At 32.2% G+C, this 21,511-nt stretch overlaps 1 protein-coding gene across 4 annotated transcripts in view; it reads left to right on the top strand.

Annotated features, from left to right (window-relative positions):
• LOC128997777 (uncharacterized) overlaps positions 1-21,511 on the top strand; it is a 106,631-nt gene that overhangs the window by 31,697 nt on the left and 53,423 nt on the right. For 2 of the 4 annotated variants that reach the window (XM_054423459.1, XM_054423458.1), the window contains exons 1-3: positions 3,816-3,911; positions 17,375-17,482; positions 19,791-19,873. In XM_054423459.1, coding sequence (XP_054279434.1) covers positions 3,851-3,911; positions 17,375-17,482; positions 19,791-19,873 — 252 coding nt within the window. In that variant the 5' untranslated portion in view covers positions 3,816-3,850. Of the gene's footprint in view, positions 1-3,815; positions 3,912-11,268; positions 11,371-12,278; positions 12,456-17,374; positions 17,483-19,790; positions 19,874-21,511 lie in introns of those variants that run through there. The other 2 variants (XM_054423460.1, XM_054423461.1) reach the window with 2 other exon arrangements.

Raw genomic sequence — 21,511 nt, 5'->3', positions numbered from 1 at the left:
ATTTGTCCGTAACATTCATTACTACCGGCACTTTAAACATGACATCTTAAAAACTTCTTACTAATTTTGGATCAGGCGTTCTTTCGAATTAACGAGATTCTGAGTGCTATTTTACTGAGCGTTGACTTATAATCTGTCATGTTGTCGTCAAAAAAAAAAAAACATCTTGGGATCTCGGACACATTGCTGTTTGGGACTTTTCCGTTTGGAAGTCTACATTCCAAGTGATTTCTCAACTGAAACACCGTTTATAAGTGAGTAAAACTTGTTGTTCATATGCCTGTGGTGTTGTTCAATTGCATAGATTCTTGAAATAATACTTTTATCGTTATATAGGTATACTCAGAAGCATCAAAACATCATCTTGAAATTAATCGTATTTCCAGCGTTTGGCGATTTCATTGATAACTTATTAATTGTTGCTTCTCATAATCCTCCAGAAATCTTAATAGCAATGATTTAAAACATTTTAACTACTCGAGAATGTTTAAATATCCTTATAATGTTTCAAGAATCTTTTGAAAGTAAATGTAAAGGTGCATTAGCTGTTTGCTGTTGCGTGTTGTTTTTGTGTTCTTTTTGTGTGTATTTTTGTAAATTTTCTACATAAAAATTCTTAGGCCCTATAATATATATATTGTTGTTTCTTTTTATTCAACTAAATAAAAAGAAATTGTATAATTAACTCCTCTTTAGGTGTAATACAGGACTCATAGTAAAAATTGTGGGTGTTACAAAATGTGACTTAAAATCTAACAGATTAAAATCAATTAGCCTATCAAAGTGTCTTTAGCAATACCTGGAACGATAGCTAGTACATTTATTTAATTTTTAGTTTCAATAACATGTTCAGAAGTCACAATTTTCTAACATCCAAAATTGTTCAGTGTTTGTTCACTACTTGCTATAACTTTTTTATTTTACCTGGTCTATTTTATTTTTTCCCTTTCTGTCGTTTCTCATTCCATTTTATTTTGCATGGCTTTTTATTGTTTATGCACAAGGGATCAATGTACAGTGGAACGTGGCTAATTCCAACTTCTATTATTCAAAATCTTCTTTAATTTAAATATGTTTCCATGTCCCTAGCATTTTGTACAAACTAAATGCTAAATAATCATGGTTAATTCTAATGATATTTGGGATAATTCAAAGTTTCTATGTGAAAAAAGAATATCAAAACTCGAACTAGGCAAGGATCCCCAAATGACTTTGTATCAATTGCCAGAAGGTCGAAATTCCTTGCCAGCCCTTTGGGGAAGTCTGAATATTGCTTTAAGGTTGTCTTATTCGCTCCTTCTTCCCGACTTATTCACAATAAAGGTACATATATGCGGAAACACATAATTTTATTGTTTTAAATTTTTATTCAAAACCTTTTAATTCTAATTTTTGATAATTCGAACTAGGTTACAGGTCCCTTGTGGTTTGAACTATCCAAGTTCCACTGTATTGGTATTGTCTTTCATTCGTCTTTATTAATGTAGTTCCATGATTGTATATTATGTCATTTTATGTCCAGCTAATTGTATTCTTAGCATTGTAATCTTTCTAGGTAAAAGGCTAGCTAGAGTTTACCCAAATGAAGACTTAGAAAATTACAAGGAGTCGAAAGTTACTCCTTTGCTAGTCTCTCTTCTTGTGTTTCCATTTCTGTGACATGTTAACCAGTTATTATCTTCCGCTCTCCCATTTTCCAAACCCTCATCTTCCTCATTCCTCTTTATTTGCCTCCACATTTGGTAATTGATATGTTGTATTAGAAGTTGTTAGTAAATTTGTAATACCATGGTCATAAATAATATGTAACTGATCACAGGTATATTTTAATGATATAGGCTATTTTACTCTGTCAACACTGAACTCAAATCATGATTGGAATGGTGTAGGGGTTTAGTAAGGCTACACTACACTTTAAACATTAAACTTCTGACAGGGTAATTAAGCAATATTTACATCACAAATGATTGCATTAACATTTTGGTCACATGCAAACTTTTTTAGAGTTTATTTTAGTAAATATTATTTTCTTAAAATACACTTAAGCCTTGTTAGAAATTTGTGTTTTTAATTGTAAATGAGATTTTTTAATGAATTATTGATTGTGATAATACAGAATACATTTTATTTAACTCAGTGAAACAAAAAGTAAGAGTTTTTAAAAAGTTAAACGGAAAAGCTTAAAATTTGTTTAAAGTTTTACTTTTAATCAATTCCGGCTTAATATTCAGGAACGTAATATTAAGCTTATCTTTGTTTAAAAGGAATAACTTTTCACTTGAAAAGAGCCCAAAAACTCAGGCAGACGCTTGAAAAGCGCCCGGACCTCCAAGGTCCCTCCCAGGACGGTGCGAAGAGAGCCCGGGCTCTTCCTAGAACTTTCACAACGGGTCTTCAAAGGAGAAAGAACCAATATTACAGTTTAAATGCATGTATTTATTTACAATATTAAAAGATACACTGTTAAAAGATACATTAATTATTAAAATATAGATGATTAAAAGATATTTACATTACTAAAAGATATAGTCGGTTTACCTAACCTAACCTAACCTAACCTGACCTGACCTAACCTTACCTAACCTAACCCAACCAAACACAACACTATTTCAGAAAACGAGTCAGCGTCCTCCTCCTCAGGTACCTGTGGAGACCCGGGCTCTTTCCATACTTAAGATTAGTGAACCTTTTTGGGGATTAAAATTTCGGGCTCTTTTCATGTGCTCCGCTTTTACTGTAGTTGTAGCATCAAACTATTTGAAGAATTTAATTAATCATGTTAAGTTTTTGTAGAGAGATATTAAAAAATCAAGATGCAAATTAATTGCTTTGCCAAAGTAGCAGTGACATACTGAAAATGTGTATACAATCAATATTATGTAGATTATTATCATTTGCACTTCTTGTCTTTCAAAGTAGAGGTGTGTAAATAACAAATTTCAGTGCTAATAATTATGAGTTCATTATTGCGACCCTAAAATGCAAAAAAATTATAATGTGCTTACTTACTCAAAAATTATGTCAGAGTATCCAAAATGATAAATCTAGATGTCTCAGTGTCAATTTTGGCTGAATTGATGACGTCACTTCTGAGGCAGAAATTCCAGTCCTTAGGTAGGCTACTGATGCCTGTTCGTGTTCAAACCCTAACTATTTTTCAGCCCCACATTCTACCAGTCACACAGTGCATAGTTTTTTTTTTTTATATTCAATTAATCTTTTTAAATCAATAATTGTAAAAAAAAATATATTTAGGCTACAAATTTACGTTATGTACAGTAGACTCCCTCTTTACCGGACTACACTCTGCGTAAATGACATCTCTTTAACCAGACAATTTTTATCAGCACATTGGTTTAACCGGACTACATCAGCAGGAAGTGGGTGGTACTGAAACGACTGTTCTCGTGGGAAAGATTTGAGACCAGTGATCAAGTGTCTAAATACAATGGTCTCCTAAATTTAAGTTGAATAACACAGTAAACAGTCCGTTTTAACGAGTTTTTGGGGACGTCGGACTAACTGGAAAACCCGTTATCCGGACTGGCCTCGGTCCCGAGGAGTCCGGATAAGAGGTAGTCTACTGTACATTACTTTATAATTTACATTATACTCACAGAAAGTTTGCTAATATTCATTTCACAATTTTTTTAGCATGGTTTACGGGCTTTCTATGCAGGTATATCCAAATACTTTGCTAGGATCAAACAAATGTGGATATTTGCATGCTAAATTTTCTTTGCATGTACAAAGCTAATTGTTGTAGTTGTTTGTATTGAAAAAAAAAAACAACATGAAATATTGTTTCTAATGTAGTTTTGTCCCCCCTTCTTTAGGCTCAATACAAGAAATGGGATTAAACAAGAAAGTCAGAGCAGCTCAAGCCAAGGTTCCAGATCAAGAAACTAAAGGTTTATATTATTTTTTTTTTTATTCTCGTTACAGTTGATGATTTCAACCTTGTCACATTGCTGGGTTAGTCACAAATATAATACCTATAAAACATCAATCATAATTTAGAATTTGTGTGATATTTTTTAAACAGTATTCTTTACCCTAGGTTTATGAATTCATTTTTTTACAGTACATTTTTATAACAACCTATAAATCAATTTTCTTGATATTACCTATTTTATGATAACTTACGAGTTCCATAGTTGTGGTCTATCAAGATTAGGTTTCACTGCCATTATTGAATAATTGATTTATAAAAATGTTTCCAACATATATATTAACTTGTTATATATAAACACCTTAACTGCCACTTCGATATATACTTAAAAAGTCTATTTCAGTGTCTACAATGTAGCTATTTTTGACGTGCAGTAAAATACAGATACCAGTGTTGATGAAAATTTGAAATTTTCATGTTTTAAGGGTAAAAATATGAAAACCCAACTTAGGAAATTTCAAATCCCCATATCACCCGTTCCCAAGACCCGATCCTCGCGAACCTATTCGAATTGATGTCACCCTAAACGTTAATGCCAATTTTATTAAAATCAGACCGAAATAACCTAAAATATTCTATGATTTACCATGATTGAGAAAAGCGATGATAATTATTCCACGACCAAGAGAGACGATGATGATGTCCGCACATCTGCGGTGATATTCAAGATTTAGCCATTATCATAGAAAACTGTGGTGTTTCTGTGACCATGAGAGACGGATGTTGATGATGATGTTTACTGTGGGAGGTATTCAGGATTTGGCCGAGATTACAGCTTCTGCCTTCTTTAATAACGATGGTTTTTAAAATTATTTCTATAAACTAGGGGTCTGCGGTACAGAAAATTTAAGGTCGGTACGGTACAATATTTTGTACCTCGGTTCTCGGTACAAAATCGGTACGGTACGCGGCTACCCGTATTTTTGCGGTTTTCTTCTCAGAACTGTATCTAAACCATTATTTTTAACTTTAATACATAGACATTACTATGAAAATGGATAGTATCCTACATTCATGGTTTTCTAACAACAATTACTGTACCACATATTATTAAAACAAAACCTTTAACTACTACGAGGATTGTGTCAAGAAAAATCACAGTTGAGATAAAGGCTTTACCTATTTTACTCTGAGATACTTTGAATAGCCATGATAAAGTAGTTTAAAAATAGGATAAGAGTTATTATGAATAAACATGTTTGAAACATTTATTGACAAGATAATTTCACAAAACTGGTAAATTATTTCCAAACAACACAATGTCTAGTTGTTTTTTTTTTAATTTTAAAAACATATAAAAGCATTCAGTAGAAGACAGTGTAGTTTTGCCAGCTGTTCACAGCAGATGACAATGAAAAACTGGAGGTTATGATGAAGTAATGGCAAAGACCATTTTTTTTTTATCAGCTTCAAAACTAGTTAAGTTATAAGATGGATACAATTCTTGCAAAGTTTTTTTCTGAAACTAAAATTTGGATTATCACAGAGTAAGATTTGATGTTGGGCAATTAGACTTTATAACTGTGTAAAAGGTGTGTATCCCTGAATTTATAAGTTGCATTTTACACTTATTCACTGCCAAACATAATTCAGTAGAACCTTGATGAACCAAGAATTACACTAGCCTACATAACTTCATTACCCCAAGTAAAATACCAAGATAATTTTTATAATTGTATTTGAATCGTATAATCTTAGTTTGTTAAAAATGGATTGTATGTTCAACAATAATTGCAGTCCATTATTGTTAAGCAGTATGGTCCCAAATTATTGTTTGTCATTTTGAAACATAACAGTTCATTTGACAAAATTATAGTTGAAGCAGCTCAATGTCAAGTCACGCACGCTTGTGCAATAGTTTGTTTATGCTTTCTCCAGACCACGGGGGAGGGGAGGGTCTGATAAGCCGTCTATTGTTCACCCCCAAGAAGGTCCGACCCTCATTAGTGCCGCTCGGCTGCACTCAGTGGGGAACCCAATGGCACAAATCAATCTTTTAAATGAATACAAATATTTGGTAATAATTGTTTTATTAATATTCACCTTGAAATTTCAATACATTTGGTGTAAAATTTGACAAAAATCTGCCATTTGGACCGATTATTAATACAATACCAAATACCAATAAAGTAGTACATTCATTGGTAATTAAATAATAGGTAAAGATTTACCGATTTTTGTCAAGTTTTACCCCCTGCTGTGCGCTATGTCACAAAAGCTGATAACGATATGGGTGATTAGTAACCATGGCAACTTGTTGAATGCGTGATGAAGGGAAACCCAAGAAATAGCAGAACAAAGAGAAAGAATGACGTTGTTATCTTTATACCCTTTTTATAATTTCCGTTATTGTTATCTTTATGTAAGATTTTATGATTTTGTTTTATAGGTTTATAAAATAATTCTTTTTAACTACGGGAATATCAATTTATAATTTATCAACGTGCTTCTCTTCTGAAACAGCAATACCGGATGCATAATAAAGGCCAATGGCCTAAAATATCACGATTGTGCAATATTGTATTTTGATGTTGAAATTAAAATCACGACAAAAGTTTGTATATATCCATGGTCGTCAATAGAAAGATAAAATATCCAAAACAAATATTTTAATTGATAAAATAAGATTGTAGATTAGTTACAAGTTTAATATGTAGCCATAAACAGTTTTATGGCAGTAGGCAATGGCCAGCGGCAAATTCAATATTCACGAAAATACTGATTAAGTTAGAGATAACATTTAACAGTCATCATAAAACTATTATTTTTATGATAAAACAGAATTGGGGAAAGTCGTAAAGAAATAAAAGTGATAAAACTCAACAGTTCTTGGAAGTACTTCAATACAACAATTATTGTCAAGATAAAATGTTAATGGATTTGGGACTGCTAATGGGTTTTTTATTGCATCATCACGCTAGTAATAAATTATGAAGATCGTAAACAAACATCTGATAAGACTTTTATGTGCTCGGAACCAACTGCTGTTGACTACGATAGTAAACTGAAAGTAATTTATTATTATAATAGGCTGTACCGAACCGAATTTGTACCGTGTAAAATGCTGTACCGAACCGATGACGGTAATTAAGCTTGTACCGTACCGTACCGACTTTTTCGGTGCACCGCAGACCCCTACTATAAACGAATCAAATAATCAGCTATTAGGATGGTTGGAGTTCTACTGTAATTTCTTTTGTCCACTCTAATTTAAATCTTGTTTTTTGTTAATTTGCTGAAATTTATTGTAGCCATTTTTATAGTGTTGGTAATAGAGTAGGGCATGTACTTTTCATTAACACCCTTCTAGAACAGTATTCTTGCAGTTAATTGGTTTGTTTATTTATTGAGTACAATAGGTGTACATTTAAATTAAAGTAACATTTCCTCTTCTTGTTTTTTACAGTAGCATTAGAATTTTATCTTCACTAAGAATATGCCTGATTAACCCAATACCCTTATAGTTACTTGGTTTTTTTGACATAATCCAAACTATTTTTTTAAGAGTAGTTTGTTTCCGGATATTAAGATAGGTTTTCCTGATTACGTTTCATCCATCCATGTCTACTTTAATTATCATTGTATTTTATGTAGAGATGGTCTTTATTTATATTTGCATAAAACTATTAAGGCAAGTTTGGAATCTTAACTCTTTACAATCAGGCAAGTTGAATTTTAACTTAATTTAGGCCCTTCCAAAAAAGTCCAACAAAAAAGTTAAATTTTAAATTCAACAATTTTCATAAATTAATCAGCCAATCAATTTGAGTCTGTTAAAGTAAATTAATTAACCTTAATACTGTTAAGCAGTAGATAACAAAATTATTTGAATAAAATAGCATTGCAGCCATTAAGAATTTATTTATTTTGGTGTAAACTAGTTTTTTTTTTACTTAATTTAACGTTTTTATGTAGTTTCCCCGAATTTTAACACCAACCCCCAAAGCAGAATGTTTTTTAACTTTTGGGTACTTTGGTATACCGACCACACTTAAACTTGAGTTGATAAAACCCTTAGGTTAGGTTTGGGAGATTTCGTCATGTAAACTAATTTTAATCAAATTTGGAAGTAGATTTATCGGTTTGGTCGGTATAATACCAAAGTATTCTTTCTGCAACAGGCTTGGAAAAATTAAAAAAATCTGCGGGCACTTACCATCTTTTTTGTATATTTACCGTCTTGTGAGTAACAGTACAAGTGTAAATATATGTTTTAAGTGTTAGAAGACGATTCTTTCATTTACTTTCCGTAAATTAAATAACACATACAATGCTGATCAAGAAGTTGTTTAATTTTTTACTCAGCATACACCCAGCCAACTGTTGCATTTATATTCAAGTAAATTGTGTTCACAAAATAAATTGACAAAAAAGCCCTAAACAAGAGACACCAAAATTTAGGGAACTAATGTTGATTATTTAAAAAGTTAAGTTTTTATTTAAATAATTATTACAAGGCACTACCCATCCTGTTCTCATTTGTCAGAACTTTACTAGATAGTTGGTCCTTTTGTAGAAAGGTAGAATTATTGGTTGTTGGTTAAAACCATTAAAATCTGGGGTTCAGTCTTTTATTTTCCTCATGAATTTTCAACTTAATGCATATTCATTAGGTGATTGCTGTAGATTAAACGTGGCTTCACAACTTTGTCTGTCTGTTTTAGTTTTTTTGTTGTGTGTTGTTTCATCAATAATGAATTACACCTTTGGTAAGAGGAGGTTGTAAAATTATTTTTCAAATTTATCTGTTCCTAGACCAATTGGAAATCATGTTATCGGCATTGAGTTTCTCAAGAGAGTTTTAGGATTCCAGATTGAGTTTTTAACTTGCATTGAGCTGATTGATAGTTATTTATTTACATCACTCACCAAAACATGTTAAGTCAGACTTAACTACACTGTGTAGGCCTACACAAAGATATATACACACTAAGAGAAAAAGTTACACATTTCTTTAACTCATTCAATATACCGTATTATGTGTGAGCGTGGTTTTGGTACAACTGCTTTTAATGCTTTGTTTATTTTAATTTTATAGTATATATTTTATTTTGACAAAGTAGCGTACTTGCATGTTAAGGTAGTGAATTTAGACTATGAAGGTCTCTATAAAGAATTTACGTTTGTACTATGCATATATTTATTTTTGTTTTGTTAAAGTTATTTAAAATATGTATGAACTAGCCTAGAGACAATTACAGGTAAGTACTTCAAACCATATGTTAAATATAAGTTCTGCCGTGTTATTGATTCTGCCACCCCCTACCCCCCCAGCCATGGATTTATTTAAAAATAGAGCTTCCAAAGACCCAGTGATGCTGACCGACTTGTTTTATAATCGTTTTAAATGTGAATTGTTAATTAACAGCTGATCCTTCTGTTAGTTAGATTTTTAACATGAGACAAAACACGTTAATTAGGATACATTTATTAAAAATTTGAATCTATTTGATGTAAATATTTTTATAGTGTTGATTTTCAATTAACAAATTTAATTTATTGTCAATTTTATTTTTATTTATCTAATAACTTGAGTTACACAATCATAATATTTCAAAGATAAAAGGCTATTGCATTATATGTTGCCCCAGAAAAGATTTTTGAACCCTATTAAAATTTACAATTTGCGGTCAGGTTTCTTCATAAATAGATTTTGTTACCAATGATCAAAAATGTAAATTTTAAAGCCTCCAGCTTAATATAAATCAATTAAAAGTGCATATAATTTAGAATGGCATGTAGAATGTAATATACTGTTATTTGAACACATAAAATATGTATACTTAACTAGTAAAAATACTAAACCTTAATCTATAAAAAATGTATATAAATTATTTGAAAAAAGTGAAAATTTGAAAATTATCATTTTCTCTATTGTATTAAATATGCAGGAAAAATTTGAAAGCTAAATTAGGAAATGTTAAAAAGTTGGAAGTGCTATGGTAAAAATAATGATCATAGCTATATACAAGAAGGCCTAGCTTTTATTTGTTGTCATCACATTAATCAGTAGGCCTACTTCAATGATTTAGTAAAAACACTATGTCAATAACTTCTTCATTTTGTAAAGAGCTCCGTCATTTTGTAACAAGTTGTTTATAATTTACTATAAAAATAGTCCTATTGTTTTGTGTTGATATTTGTAAACAGATATATGGAAAATAATTGTACGTTCTTTTTTTAACACACCTAGGATGTCACCCAAAAAAATTAATACACTAATTGAAAGTTGCATTTTTATTTATTTAGAATACAGTATATCAATTTAGATTTACGATCTTAGGGAAAATATGACCCAATTATTAATGCTCTGAAATGTGAATCATGAAATATTGTAAGTAAGGTGCTTGTTTATAAGTTGTTTAAACTTGTAATCTTCTATTTTTGAGTTACTTAGTTGTTTAATATAATAAAATTAAGATGAAAATGCTGTAAAATTTAAAAATTCAATTTTAAGATGCTTGTTCAAACTGTAATGATATATTTTCAATAAATAGCACATGAAAAAAAAACAAAAAAAAAACAAAACAAAAATGGATGCGCAAACATAAAATTGGTTTCATTTACATCATTCAGACCTTGAATAATTCCTTATATCCTGAGTCTTGTACATTATTAATATAATTATTTTATTTACTGATACTGTAACTGATACATTGATTCTGTATAGCTGTTACTGTTACTGATGCTGATACATACATACATCATCACGTATAATTTAAGGATAAGATAAGATACGATGAATGATCGTAGAGTAGGCAGTTTTGAAAGTATTGCTATAGATTGAGAAGATTACTTCTGGAATCTAAGAGGATCTATTATTGACTGAGAAAAAAATTGAGGGCAGTTACTGAGCAAATGAGGATTGTTAAAAAAAGTTATTCCCTGGAATCTGAAATTGTTACTGATCTGAGAGAAGATTGACGACAACAATGAAGATATGTGTATTGATAAAAGTTGTTAAAACCTCCTGGAATATGAGAGGATCAATTATTGATCTGAGAGAAAATTGATGACAACAATGAGGATATGTGTATTGATAAAAAGTTGTTAAAACCTCCTGGAATCATAGAGGATCAATTATTGGTCTGAGAGAAAATTGACGACAACAATGAGGATAAGTTTATTGATAAAAGTTGTTAAATCCTTCTGGAATCTGAGAGGATCAATTATTGATCTGGGATATAATTGATAACAGTCAATGAGCACATCAGTATTAATGAAAGTGGATGAAACCTCTTGGACTAAGAAACTCGGTAATGTGGCTAATCATGTTTGTTGATAATGTTTTTTGACACAAGTTTTGACTGTGATAGGTGTTGGACCTGTAGAGAGTGGAGCAATGCTTTATCCCTCCACACCAGTTCAACATGTAAGCGTCTTGTCAATTCCACCAGGACAGTTATCCGTGGGAACAGGTATCGTTTCTGCAACCTTAAGTTTGTTTTCATATTCTAGAGGGCATGAGTGGTAGTTTCGACCCACCAAATCTTAGATTTGTATGATCATTAGCAATGTGTTTTGTAATTGTGTACACTTCTTACTGACATGGCTAGCCCAGTTTTCTGAAAAATTAGCAATTTTATTAGTGTTTTGCGTATTATCTTATCTTTATTTAAATATGTGTTTAAATTCAAAATTTTTTTGACATTTTTGTTTATCCATACAAAATGGATTGACTTCTTTGTAATATCTGACATTTTAATCATATCGCAATGTAATACTGCAAAGCCTGTTCATTATATATTCAGTATTGGAAAGAAAATGCATTTGTTGTACATACCACTGAGAAGCAATTCTATTATAAAAATTTTAACCTAACATAAATTAAATCTTGTAATAGTTTATCCCATTATTATTTGTGACTATTTTGCAACTGTTTTAAAAGTCAACATGGTTTTATATTGTGATTTATATTCCAAATTCATTGAACTAGTTGAAATCCCTGTTTACCAAGCCTTGTTAATATATAATTTATGACAGGTAATTATTTGAACTCTTAACTTTATAATTTATTGTTTTTTTGCAGTTGTAAAAAAAATATTTCACTTCATATAGGCAATAATAATACCCATAAACAATATAAAGTAAAATGAGTTGGAAAGAAACATTATTGTATCATTTTAAAACACATTACGTTAACAGTTTTTTGTTTTAAAGCTTCAATCTGACGTCAAACTTATTGTTACATTTTTAGAATATTTTCAATTTTATAATTTATTCATCAAATAATGTTTTTACCTATTTGTTGTTTGTACAAGCTCAAACTTTTGTTATATTTTGGTTTTTGTTTTCGTGTTGTGGTGTGTTTTTGCATGCAACACAGACGATAACAGATTTTCTGAAAATTTGGAAGTGAAGAAGTTAAATATAAGTCGAAGTCGGCAACAAAAGAAGGGACATCTGATGGAAGAAACCGACAACACCAGCGAAGGATTACTAGGCCTGCCTCTGACCGCCTATTGGAACAGATACAGCAGTTTTACTTTACTTGATTTTCAGGGTTAGTTAATGTCTATGAATCCGATTTGCACATTTGTATATTGGTTAAAAGGTATTATTTTGAAATTGTTGGGTACAACATTGGTAAAATTGCATCTTATTGTAACTTGTTACTCGCCAACAGACTCAACCATATTTGCTATTCAGTGTTTTCATTTATTTTAAGTTATCCTAAGGTAGTAAGATTAATTAGTTTACTACTATACAAAGGTGTTTAATATTGATTGTAAGTTTTCTAGGTAAAGCACCACTGAGACCATACATTGTCTTGTCACTTGGATGATTCTCTCAAGGTATATTTTAACCTAAGTTAGGTGAATATGTTTTTACTAACAGCTTGTAAATGCTTGTGACTAACCATAGTTATAATAATGCATGTATTTTTACTAAGAGGTCCACCAACTCATTATTGAGTGGTGATAATGTTATGAATAATTTTAAAAATATTTGCATGCTCGTGGTCTATTTTACTGAAACAAGTTAAATAACACATTCATTAAATTACTGTCCACTAAAATTACATTTGTTATTAACCTTCCAGATAGGTTCTTTACATTTAATTTTAGGAGGTTGATTTAAGTCATTTATCATTTTGATTGCAGTGGTTTCTCTTCACAAATATGCTGTGTTGTTTTTTTCCTGGACAAACCAGTTTTTTGTGAATAATGATGTATTCGTCTGCCGATTTACAGTGCGTTTTTTGGTTGTAATTGTGTATAATTTTTATGCCTAATTTCAACAATTTTTCAAGTTGCCAGCCTGTATACAATTCTTTCTCCAAACCTTCCTTTCAAATTCTCCCTTATAGTCTTCATTCCTTCTTCCTTTTTTCAATGGATTTTCTTGGTTTTAATCTTTTTATTTTCTCTCATTGTCATGCCTTATTTTAATCATAGATGAACCCGAGAGAAAAAAGAAAAATCGGTTAAATAGATCTACTTCAAGTGGTCAGCATAATGACCATCCTTACGCTATACCGTTCTTAAAAATTCCTTCCTCGTACACTGGTATTGAGGTTCAGGGTGAGTACCTACATATTAACATCAGTCCTTTAATTTTGTGAATATTCTCTCTAAAAAAATCTTTTATGTAGATTTTTCAATTTGAAGAAAACAAAAAATGAAGTTTTTATCAGGGCCTTAGTTTACTATTTATTACTAGTTGATCAATTTTAGACGAAAAATCTACATTAAATATTTCTATAATAAAGTTCAATAACAAACTTGTGATAATATTTAACATTGGCTGTTGGGCAGCATTGTTGCAAGTTGCGGAATTAGGTACTTTCTCTTTGTTTGCGGCCTGTTAGTCGGGAACGTCGCAACAATGGGATCGTTCACGGATACAAGAACAGAAACAGTAGGTATCAGCAACATAAAAGAATGACATCACTGGATGGAATCTAATACTATTTATCTTTAAATATTTGTGTTCCGGGCGTTTTTTTGACAGTTGCATTGAAATAATAATATAAACATGTTAATTTTCCGGGTCATCTGTTTTATTTATGATTCAAATCGTTTCTATTTTATAATCCGTGGGATCGTCAAACAACACACTCATTCCGGCAAATCATCGTTTGAAAAACTACAAAACGTCCCTGGTTTTTCCTCAAGACTTTTAGTTCAACATTAGTGCATAATCTTTTGCGGTAATATACTCTACGGTTTTGGACAGTCATAATCATCCCATTACTTAATTAAACAGTAAAACACCCCAAGCGTATTAACCAATGCTAAATGGTATTCATAGGAGTGGCCTTTCTTTTCTACTGTGTTTAGTAATTTGCTACTGTACTGTAGACAATTTCTTATAAGCATATGTTACTGATTAATTTGTTTTAAGCGTATATTACTATTCGTTTATTTACATCTTCGTAAAACTGTCTTTGGTACCTAGATACTCATAAGACCAATGTTAAAAATATTTAAATTCCATTCTAAGTTTTTAACAAAAACTAATTTTCCCAGAGCAGAGGTTAGCATGGATATTGTTTTTAGCCTGAAAATATGATATTTCTATCAATTTAGAGGAAATCATTTGAGCCATTTTTGAAATCGTTGTTAAAAGTAGTAGGATTATTATTATTATTATTATTTAAGTAAGTAAACCCTTCGATTCAATATCACATGACCTTTTACTTTCAAAGCTTAGCAAATTAGGGATATAGAACAATGCATTAAAATTACTCAAGTCTTACCTTTACCAACAGAAAACAGTTTGTAAAAATAATTCACCAAAACAACAAAAACTATAAAATTCATTACCGATCTTGTATTAGAGATGTGAAATTTGAAGTGCCTCAGGGATCCATCTTAGGCCCTTTTTTACATTTATTACTTTAGAGACTTTCTGACTTTGAGTGAACTTTGCCCATATGCTGATGATAATAATTTGAAAATTACTGCAAAATCAAACGATGAAATTGAACGCAAATTCCGATATAGCAGTGTTAATTTTTTTTTTATTCTAATAATATGCTTCTTAATCTAGATAAGACAAATTATCAACTTTCAAACTCGAAAATCAGGGGATCAAAATAAACCAATCATTAAGCTCGAAAACTCAGAAATCCTTAGTAAGGACAACATTGAATTCTTGGGATTGGAAACTGATAAAACTGTGAAATGGAACTGTCACGTTGAAAAGTTACTTGTTAAAATCACCTCAGGATTATATGCTTTATCTAGATTGAAACCGTAATGTGAAAAACAAACCCTAAAAGTTATTTATTTTCATATTATCCACTCAAATATATCTTTTGGGATTTCACTTTATGGTGCAACTAGTGATTACAATTTGAAATATATTCTAAAAAAGCAAAAGAAAACCATTAGAATTATCTGCAATTTCTGGAACTATATCCATTTGACTCTGGAACTTCTGTTGAAAAAGAACATTTTTTTTCAGTAAAGGACAGGCTTCATGATATGGAACTAGTTTGGGATAGTCATAATTATTTCACCAGAAATCAGGAAAACCTTGCAATTGGACAGCATAGTCTTGAAACTTAAAAAAACCATGTATACTTGATCATAGTTTTATAATAACCTCCCAATTAAAATTAAATCAGAGACTTACAATACAGTATTTAAAAATAAATTTAAAGAAATCTTCATCAGCAAGGCTACTTATTCTTTTGAAGAGTTGAATAGTCTTTGATTGTTAAAAATAAATACAACATATGTATTTTTTGTTTTAGTGTCTTCAGTTTTAGTGTACATTTCTTTTAATTTTGTTTGGCTTTACCTTTGTTTTATTATGAAAAAAGTCTACGAAATTTTTTTGTTATGTAAGAAATGTATTCAATAACTATTACATGCAATTGTTGACTCTATTCAATGTATTTCTTTGTTCAAGAGATGAATAAAGTAGTTTTGAATTGAATTGTGTGCAAACGTTACTTGTATTATAGGATAGATTAACAGGGTGTCTAACGACCTGGAAAACCGGAAAAAACCGGGAATTAAGCGAGAATTTTCTATTACTGCCGGGAGCTTTCAATTTACCGCGATCGCCTATGACGTTTTTTTGTGACTGCAGGATATATGATGATGACCACATGGCCCAGGATATTTAAGTGATTTTGCCGCGATCATGCATGAGGATGATGAAGTTTCTGTGATCGCGGTATATGTTAGTGTTTTTGCCGCGATCATGCATGATGAGAATGACGTTTCCGTGACTGCGGGAGACGATGATGATGTTTGCGTAGACGACGATGAAATTTCCATGACCGCGAAAAGTTCAACTGTCCAACTTTCCATGAGACGATGGTGATGTCCACACGGCCGCGGGATATGTTTGTGTTTTTGCTGTGATCTCACGTGATGTTTCCGTGACCGCGGGAGACGATGCTAATGTCCACATGGCCGCGGGATATGTTAGTGATTTTGCCGCGATCGCGCATGACATTTCCGTGAACGTGGGAGATGATAGTGATGTCCACTTGGCCACGGGATATGTTAGTGATTTTGCGATCGTGCATGACGATGACGTTTCAGTTTGAAACTTAAATTGGCTCTTTGGAATTTCAATTGCCGCATTAAATTTTTCTGTAGGCCATTTGAAAAACAACCCATAACTCCAAATTTACAAACCTTATGAAAGTACATAAAGACAGGGGTTGGTGTACAAATCCTTACAGAACATTTGGTAACATAAAAAAAAATGGTAGTAAGTATTGAGAATCTATTTTTCAGGTCATAAATTGCAGGTTTAAGAATTAGATTTTCTGATTATTTAATCAGCATAAAATTTGAAAATTTCATACATGTCATGCAATATTACTGTAATCACAAATTTTGTTCCTTTAACTGAGAATGTTTTTTTTAATCACTGAAATAGAGCGCAAAAAAAACAGCATTGCGGGAGCTGGCGCAAAAACACGCTGGAAAGTTTGGTATGAAAAGTATGACCTAAACTACATGGAATTACACATGATTTTTTTTCTGGTTTGCCTGGTGGACACCCTGATTAATCTAATAAATCAGAGACATTTTAAGTATTCTATGGGGCAACAGCCTTAACACTTTCTTTCTATGAGTATTAGGGATTATAGTACCTCTGTATCTAAACGATTTTAATGTTACTCAATTAAAAGATCTAAGACAAAATAAAATAATTGATAGCCTAAAATATACTTACTATTCACTGGGAGAACATTTGGAACCTAAAGCGTTGTTAAAATATTCATTAATATCCTACTGCAGTTTATTTGAATTATTTTAACAATATTTTTTTGCTAATACACCACTCTGATGAAAACCTGTTCTTTACCTGTGTACTTTACTTTATAAAGAATGTTTTGTGTAGATGAAATATGTCTATGTATGAGCTTCCCACAGGAGATTTTTATTAATTTTGGTCAATCTAACGAATCAGAAACATTGTAAGTTTTCTATTGTGCAATGTTTGCAGAAGCTATCTGCTATTGTGAATTGTGTGAAGCTCTTGAAGCCCTGGAAATAGAAATTAGTGAGGAATCCTCCACTTCAGTACCAGTGGCAGACCACAGTAAGAAGCCAGGTAAATAATTGTTTTTACATTATCATAAAATAAACTGGATAGTTTCTAAGCACGGGTCCAAGGCCTAGTGGATGGCAAAGTTCGAGGTTAAAAAGAGACTAACAACCTCTTTAAAAAACCATATCTTGTAAACTGTGTCAGTAAGCACAGTAATTTAATGTTTTTATTTATGGCACTTGTGTGTATTTTGTCCATACATTTGGTGTTCATAGTAGTGGCAGGGAAAGGGCCCTCAAAGTACAAACATAGCTTGTATGAAGACCCCATAAGGAACAAATTGATACTGCTGTCACTGTTTATAAGTCCATTGTCGTTAAGGTATAAAGGACTGGATTGGTTCCTTTCCAAATATTGGACATTAAGGGAAACATAATACGTTTGCAAGCCAAAACTGGATCAGTAATGTAGATAGAAAGAGAAATAAAGTAAACTAAAATAAATAAAAAGAAATTCTGTTAATGGTGTATAGAAATTTGCATATTGGGAATAAAAGTTTTTTGGTAGCCATCCTCTGACTTAATTTCTCGCCCATTTAGGAAAATTATTTTGTATTAATATAAAATTAATAAATTAATAGGCAGCATCAGTATTATTAAAAAATCATTTTTAATTAAGTTTTAAAACTTGTAATATTTAGTGTAGTTTAAAATATTTTGAAAAGAAGTCAAAAAATGATTTTATACTTCAGTAGTTTCAAATTTATAGTTACTGTATTACTTACTTTAAATTCACCTCAGATCTGAATAAATAAAAAACTTTATGGTAATGCTTTAACCACTTTGTCCAGATCCATCAAGTAGGCCTCCGGACATTTAAAAACAAGACCAGTTCCTTTCTGCCGCCAAACCGCAGGTTGCATTTGTGGACCCGGTTGCATAACAACAGTGTATTTTCTCTCGCACGTGAACCACAGGTTGGGGTTACTTCGATGTGACGAGGTTGAGAAGGCGGGTTTTTCATGATGTCAGTGGATCCTGGTTGAAATTGACCACTAGTAGGTCTGTTCTCAAACTCGTAACACGACACCTTGGTCTGCGACTGGTGGGGAGACTGTCGAGGTATGGTTATGTTGTACGGCATCGGGTTAGCTGTTGGCAGTTCGTTTGGGTTCTATCGTTGGTCTGAAGGGCGTTGGACGCGACAGAATGTCTTCCCCGGGCATTGGGTTTGTGTACCGGTATCTTTGCCAGCACCACTAGATTTCATCGAATGAACTCTGTATCATTGTTCAACGAAATGCTCAAGAATAACCCGTACGCTAGCCACAACCTCCTCAATTTCTAATTTAATTTCTATACATGGGATAAGGTTCCAGCCACTGTGTCTGCACAGCAATGTAAGTTCTTTAGCCAATAGAGACAGTATCCCTCGTTACCTCTATTGCCGTTGGATTCACCGGGTGACCGATGCTTCTCAACGGGTTCTTCTGATATCAGCAAAAGCGTTTGCGCAGCCCAGCGACGCTACTATGAGTTTAAATTGGTATTCGGCCATCTCAACTGTCAGGCCATGTTTACTAAGCCTATGAATGCAGCGGGTCGTCTAATCTCGATCTCGCTCTCCATCGTCGACAGCATGTTGGGGATCGTCGTCATGGTAGTGGTCGTTGTCAATGTTTACAAGCTACCATTGATATCGTTAGTAGCTTATCGGGTCAAGCGAGGGTCAAGCGATGGTCGTCAGAGTCGTGAATTCTATATTTCTTTGTAATTGTGTCTAATTTTTCAATTTAAAACAGTTTTCAAGTCCTATTGTTCGGATGCCAGAAGTGTGTTGTCAATTCCAAGGAGGAGGGATGAGAGATTAGATTGTATTCACAAAATCCCTAGAACTAGCCACAATCAAATTTCATCCCTGGAGTGCTTTTAAGGGACTGATAAAATCCAGGAGTCTATACAAAGACTGTTCCACGGTTTTAATTGCTTTTATTCAATTGAAGGTTCAAAGCTCTAGAAAGCACTCAGGATATCCTGCAGGACAAAATAATTTTTTTTACTTTTCTTTTTAGCATTTCAAATCGGAATGCTTCCTATTATTACTGCTATCACCCGCAATGAAGTCTAACAACTAGTCTTGGTGTATTATGGTTACATTTAAGAGATATATTCCCCTGTGATGAACTATTCAGTAGGCCTGTGTAATTATGTATGATTATATTGTAATGAAAGTGTTACCACAATAAATCTTCTTTATTATTATTGTTATCATCTGTTGAATATGAGATTATTTTAATCATATTTGTTGATTGAAATGCTGACCCTATACATCTATTAATGAATGGCTTTTCTTTTTCTACTTTCGTTTGCAGTGAATCGGAAGAAACGTCGATCTAGGAAGAAAAAGTCTAAAAGAAAAAATGCTGAGAAGGTGGATGACACTGTGTTAATTTTGGTAAGTTAAGAAGAAAACTTGTGATACATTTACGGGTCTCAATCCCAGGGATTTGATCAAATTTTGGGATTTAGGTATTTTTCACAAGATTACATTATTTAATGAGTTTAACTTTTTAGCAATTTTAAATGAGCGTGTACAGTAGACTCCCTCTTATCCAGACGCCGTAAGAATATCCTACACTCGGCGGAAATGACATCTCTTTAACCGGACAATTTTTATCAGCCCATCGGTTTAACCGGATTAGATCGGCAGGAAGTGGGCAGTACAGAATCTACTGTTCTCGTGGGAGAGATTTGAGACCAGTGATCATGTGTCTAAATACAATGCTCTCCTAAATTAAGTCAAATACTGTATACAGTATACATTAAAACAGTCCGTTTTTAAACAAGTTTTTGGGGACGTCGGTTTAACCTGGAAAAACCGTTATCCGGGGGCCTCGGTCACGAGGAGTCCGGATAAGAGGGAGTCTTGTGCATTCCTCTTGGTGAGTCCTCTATTGTTTTAACTTGGCGATTTTGAAGTCTTTACAAATAAAAAAAATTTGCCACACAGAACTTTTTTCACCCGTTTTTCTTATTTACAGTGTATACATTTTGATAAGTCATTCTAGGATTTACAAAGTCATTCTAGAATTTACAAAATGCATACAAACGAAAACACGAGCAACAATCGCATAAATTAATTCTTGAATTCACTTCAGAACTTGACCTTCAAAACCCATTTAATGTAGTAGTTCTGGCCATTTAATAATCTTACATTTTATAAACAAATAAATTAAACAAAAATTAATTTCAACTAGTTGTATTATTATAAGGGATTGGTCGACACCTATCATATTGTTTATATTGTTTTCAAGACAAATTAAATGGCGCAAATTAGAGGTCAATATCGCACCTAATCAAAATGGCAGTCATTTTGAAATTTCCCCTATTAATATTTAACAGGTTATAGCAGGAAAACTAAACTCAGCACACGTTTATAAAAAAAGAGAATTCACCTTTTGGCTAGTTTTAAAATATTAATTTTTTTAAAGTTAACTGGGGGTGTCCAGACTTTATCTAGCTTGCTCATCTTTAATAATTAAAATGGCCGCCATTTTGATTAGGATTTTGATATTGACCTCTGGTTTGCACCATTCAATTTCTCTTGATAAACCCTTTAAAATGAGGGTCACATAATAGGTGTTTACATATGAAAATTCAGAGATGCCTCCAAAATACCCCATTTTTTGGGGCTGGGGCAAAATTGTTACTTTGATGAAAAAGTGCAATATCTTATGTTGTAAATATGTGCCGAGTTTGGTTTTCCTACTGTAACACGTTAAAAAAGTTAACTGGGGGGTTCCTAACTTTATAATGCTTGCTCATCTTTAATAATTAAAATGGCCGCCATTTTGATTAGGGGTGCAATATTGACCTCTGGTTTTCGCCATTCAATTTCTCTTAATAAACCCTTTAAAATGAGGGGTCACATGATAGGTGTTTACTTTTGAAAATTCAGGGCTGCCCCCAAAATACCTCATTTAGAAGCTGGGGCAAAATTTTAACTTAAATCAAAAAGTGCAATTTCTTATGTCTAATTTTGGTTTTCCTACTGTAACGCATTAAAAAGTTAACTGGGGGGTTCCAGACTTTT

This window comes from Macrosteles quadrilineatus, unplaced genomic scaffold (genome assembly GCF_028750875.1).
Source record: "Macrosteles quadrilineatus isolate MER2022 unplaced genomic scaffold, UCM_ALF_1.0 Scaffold_7__1_contigs__length_78375512, whole genome shotgun sequence".
NCBI classification, from domain to species: Eukaryota; Metazoa; Arthropoda; class Insecta; order Hemiptera; family Cicadellidae; genus Macrosteles; species Macrosteles quadrilineatus.
This window is presented reverse-complemented; position numbering and strand designations above follow the sequence as displayed.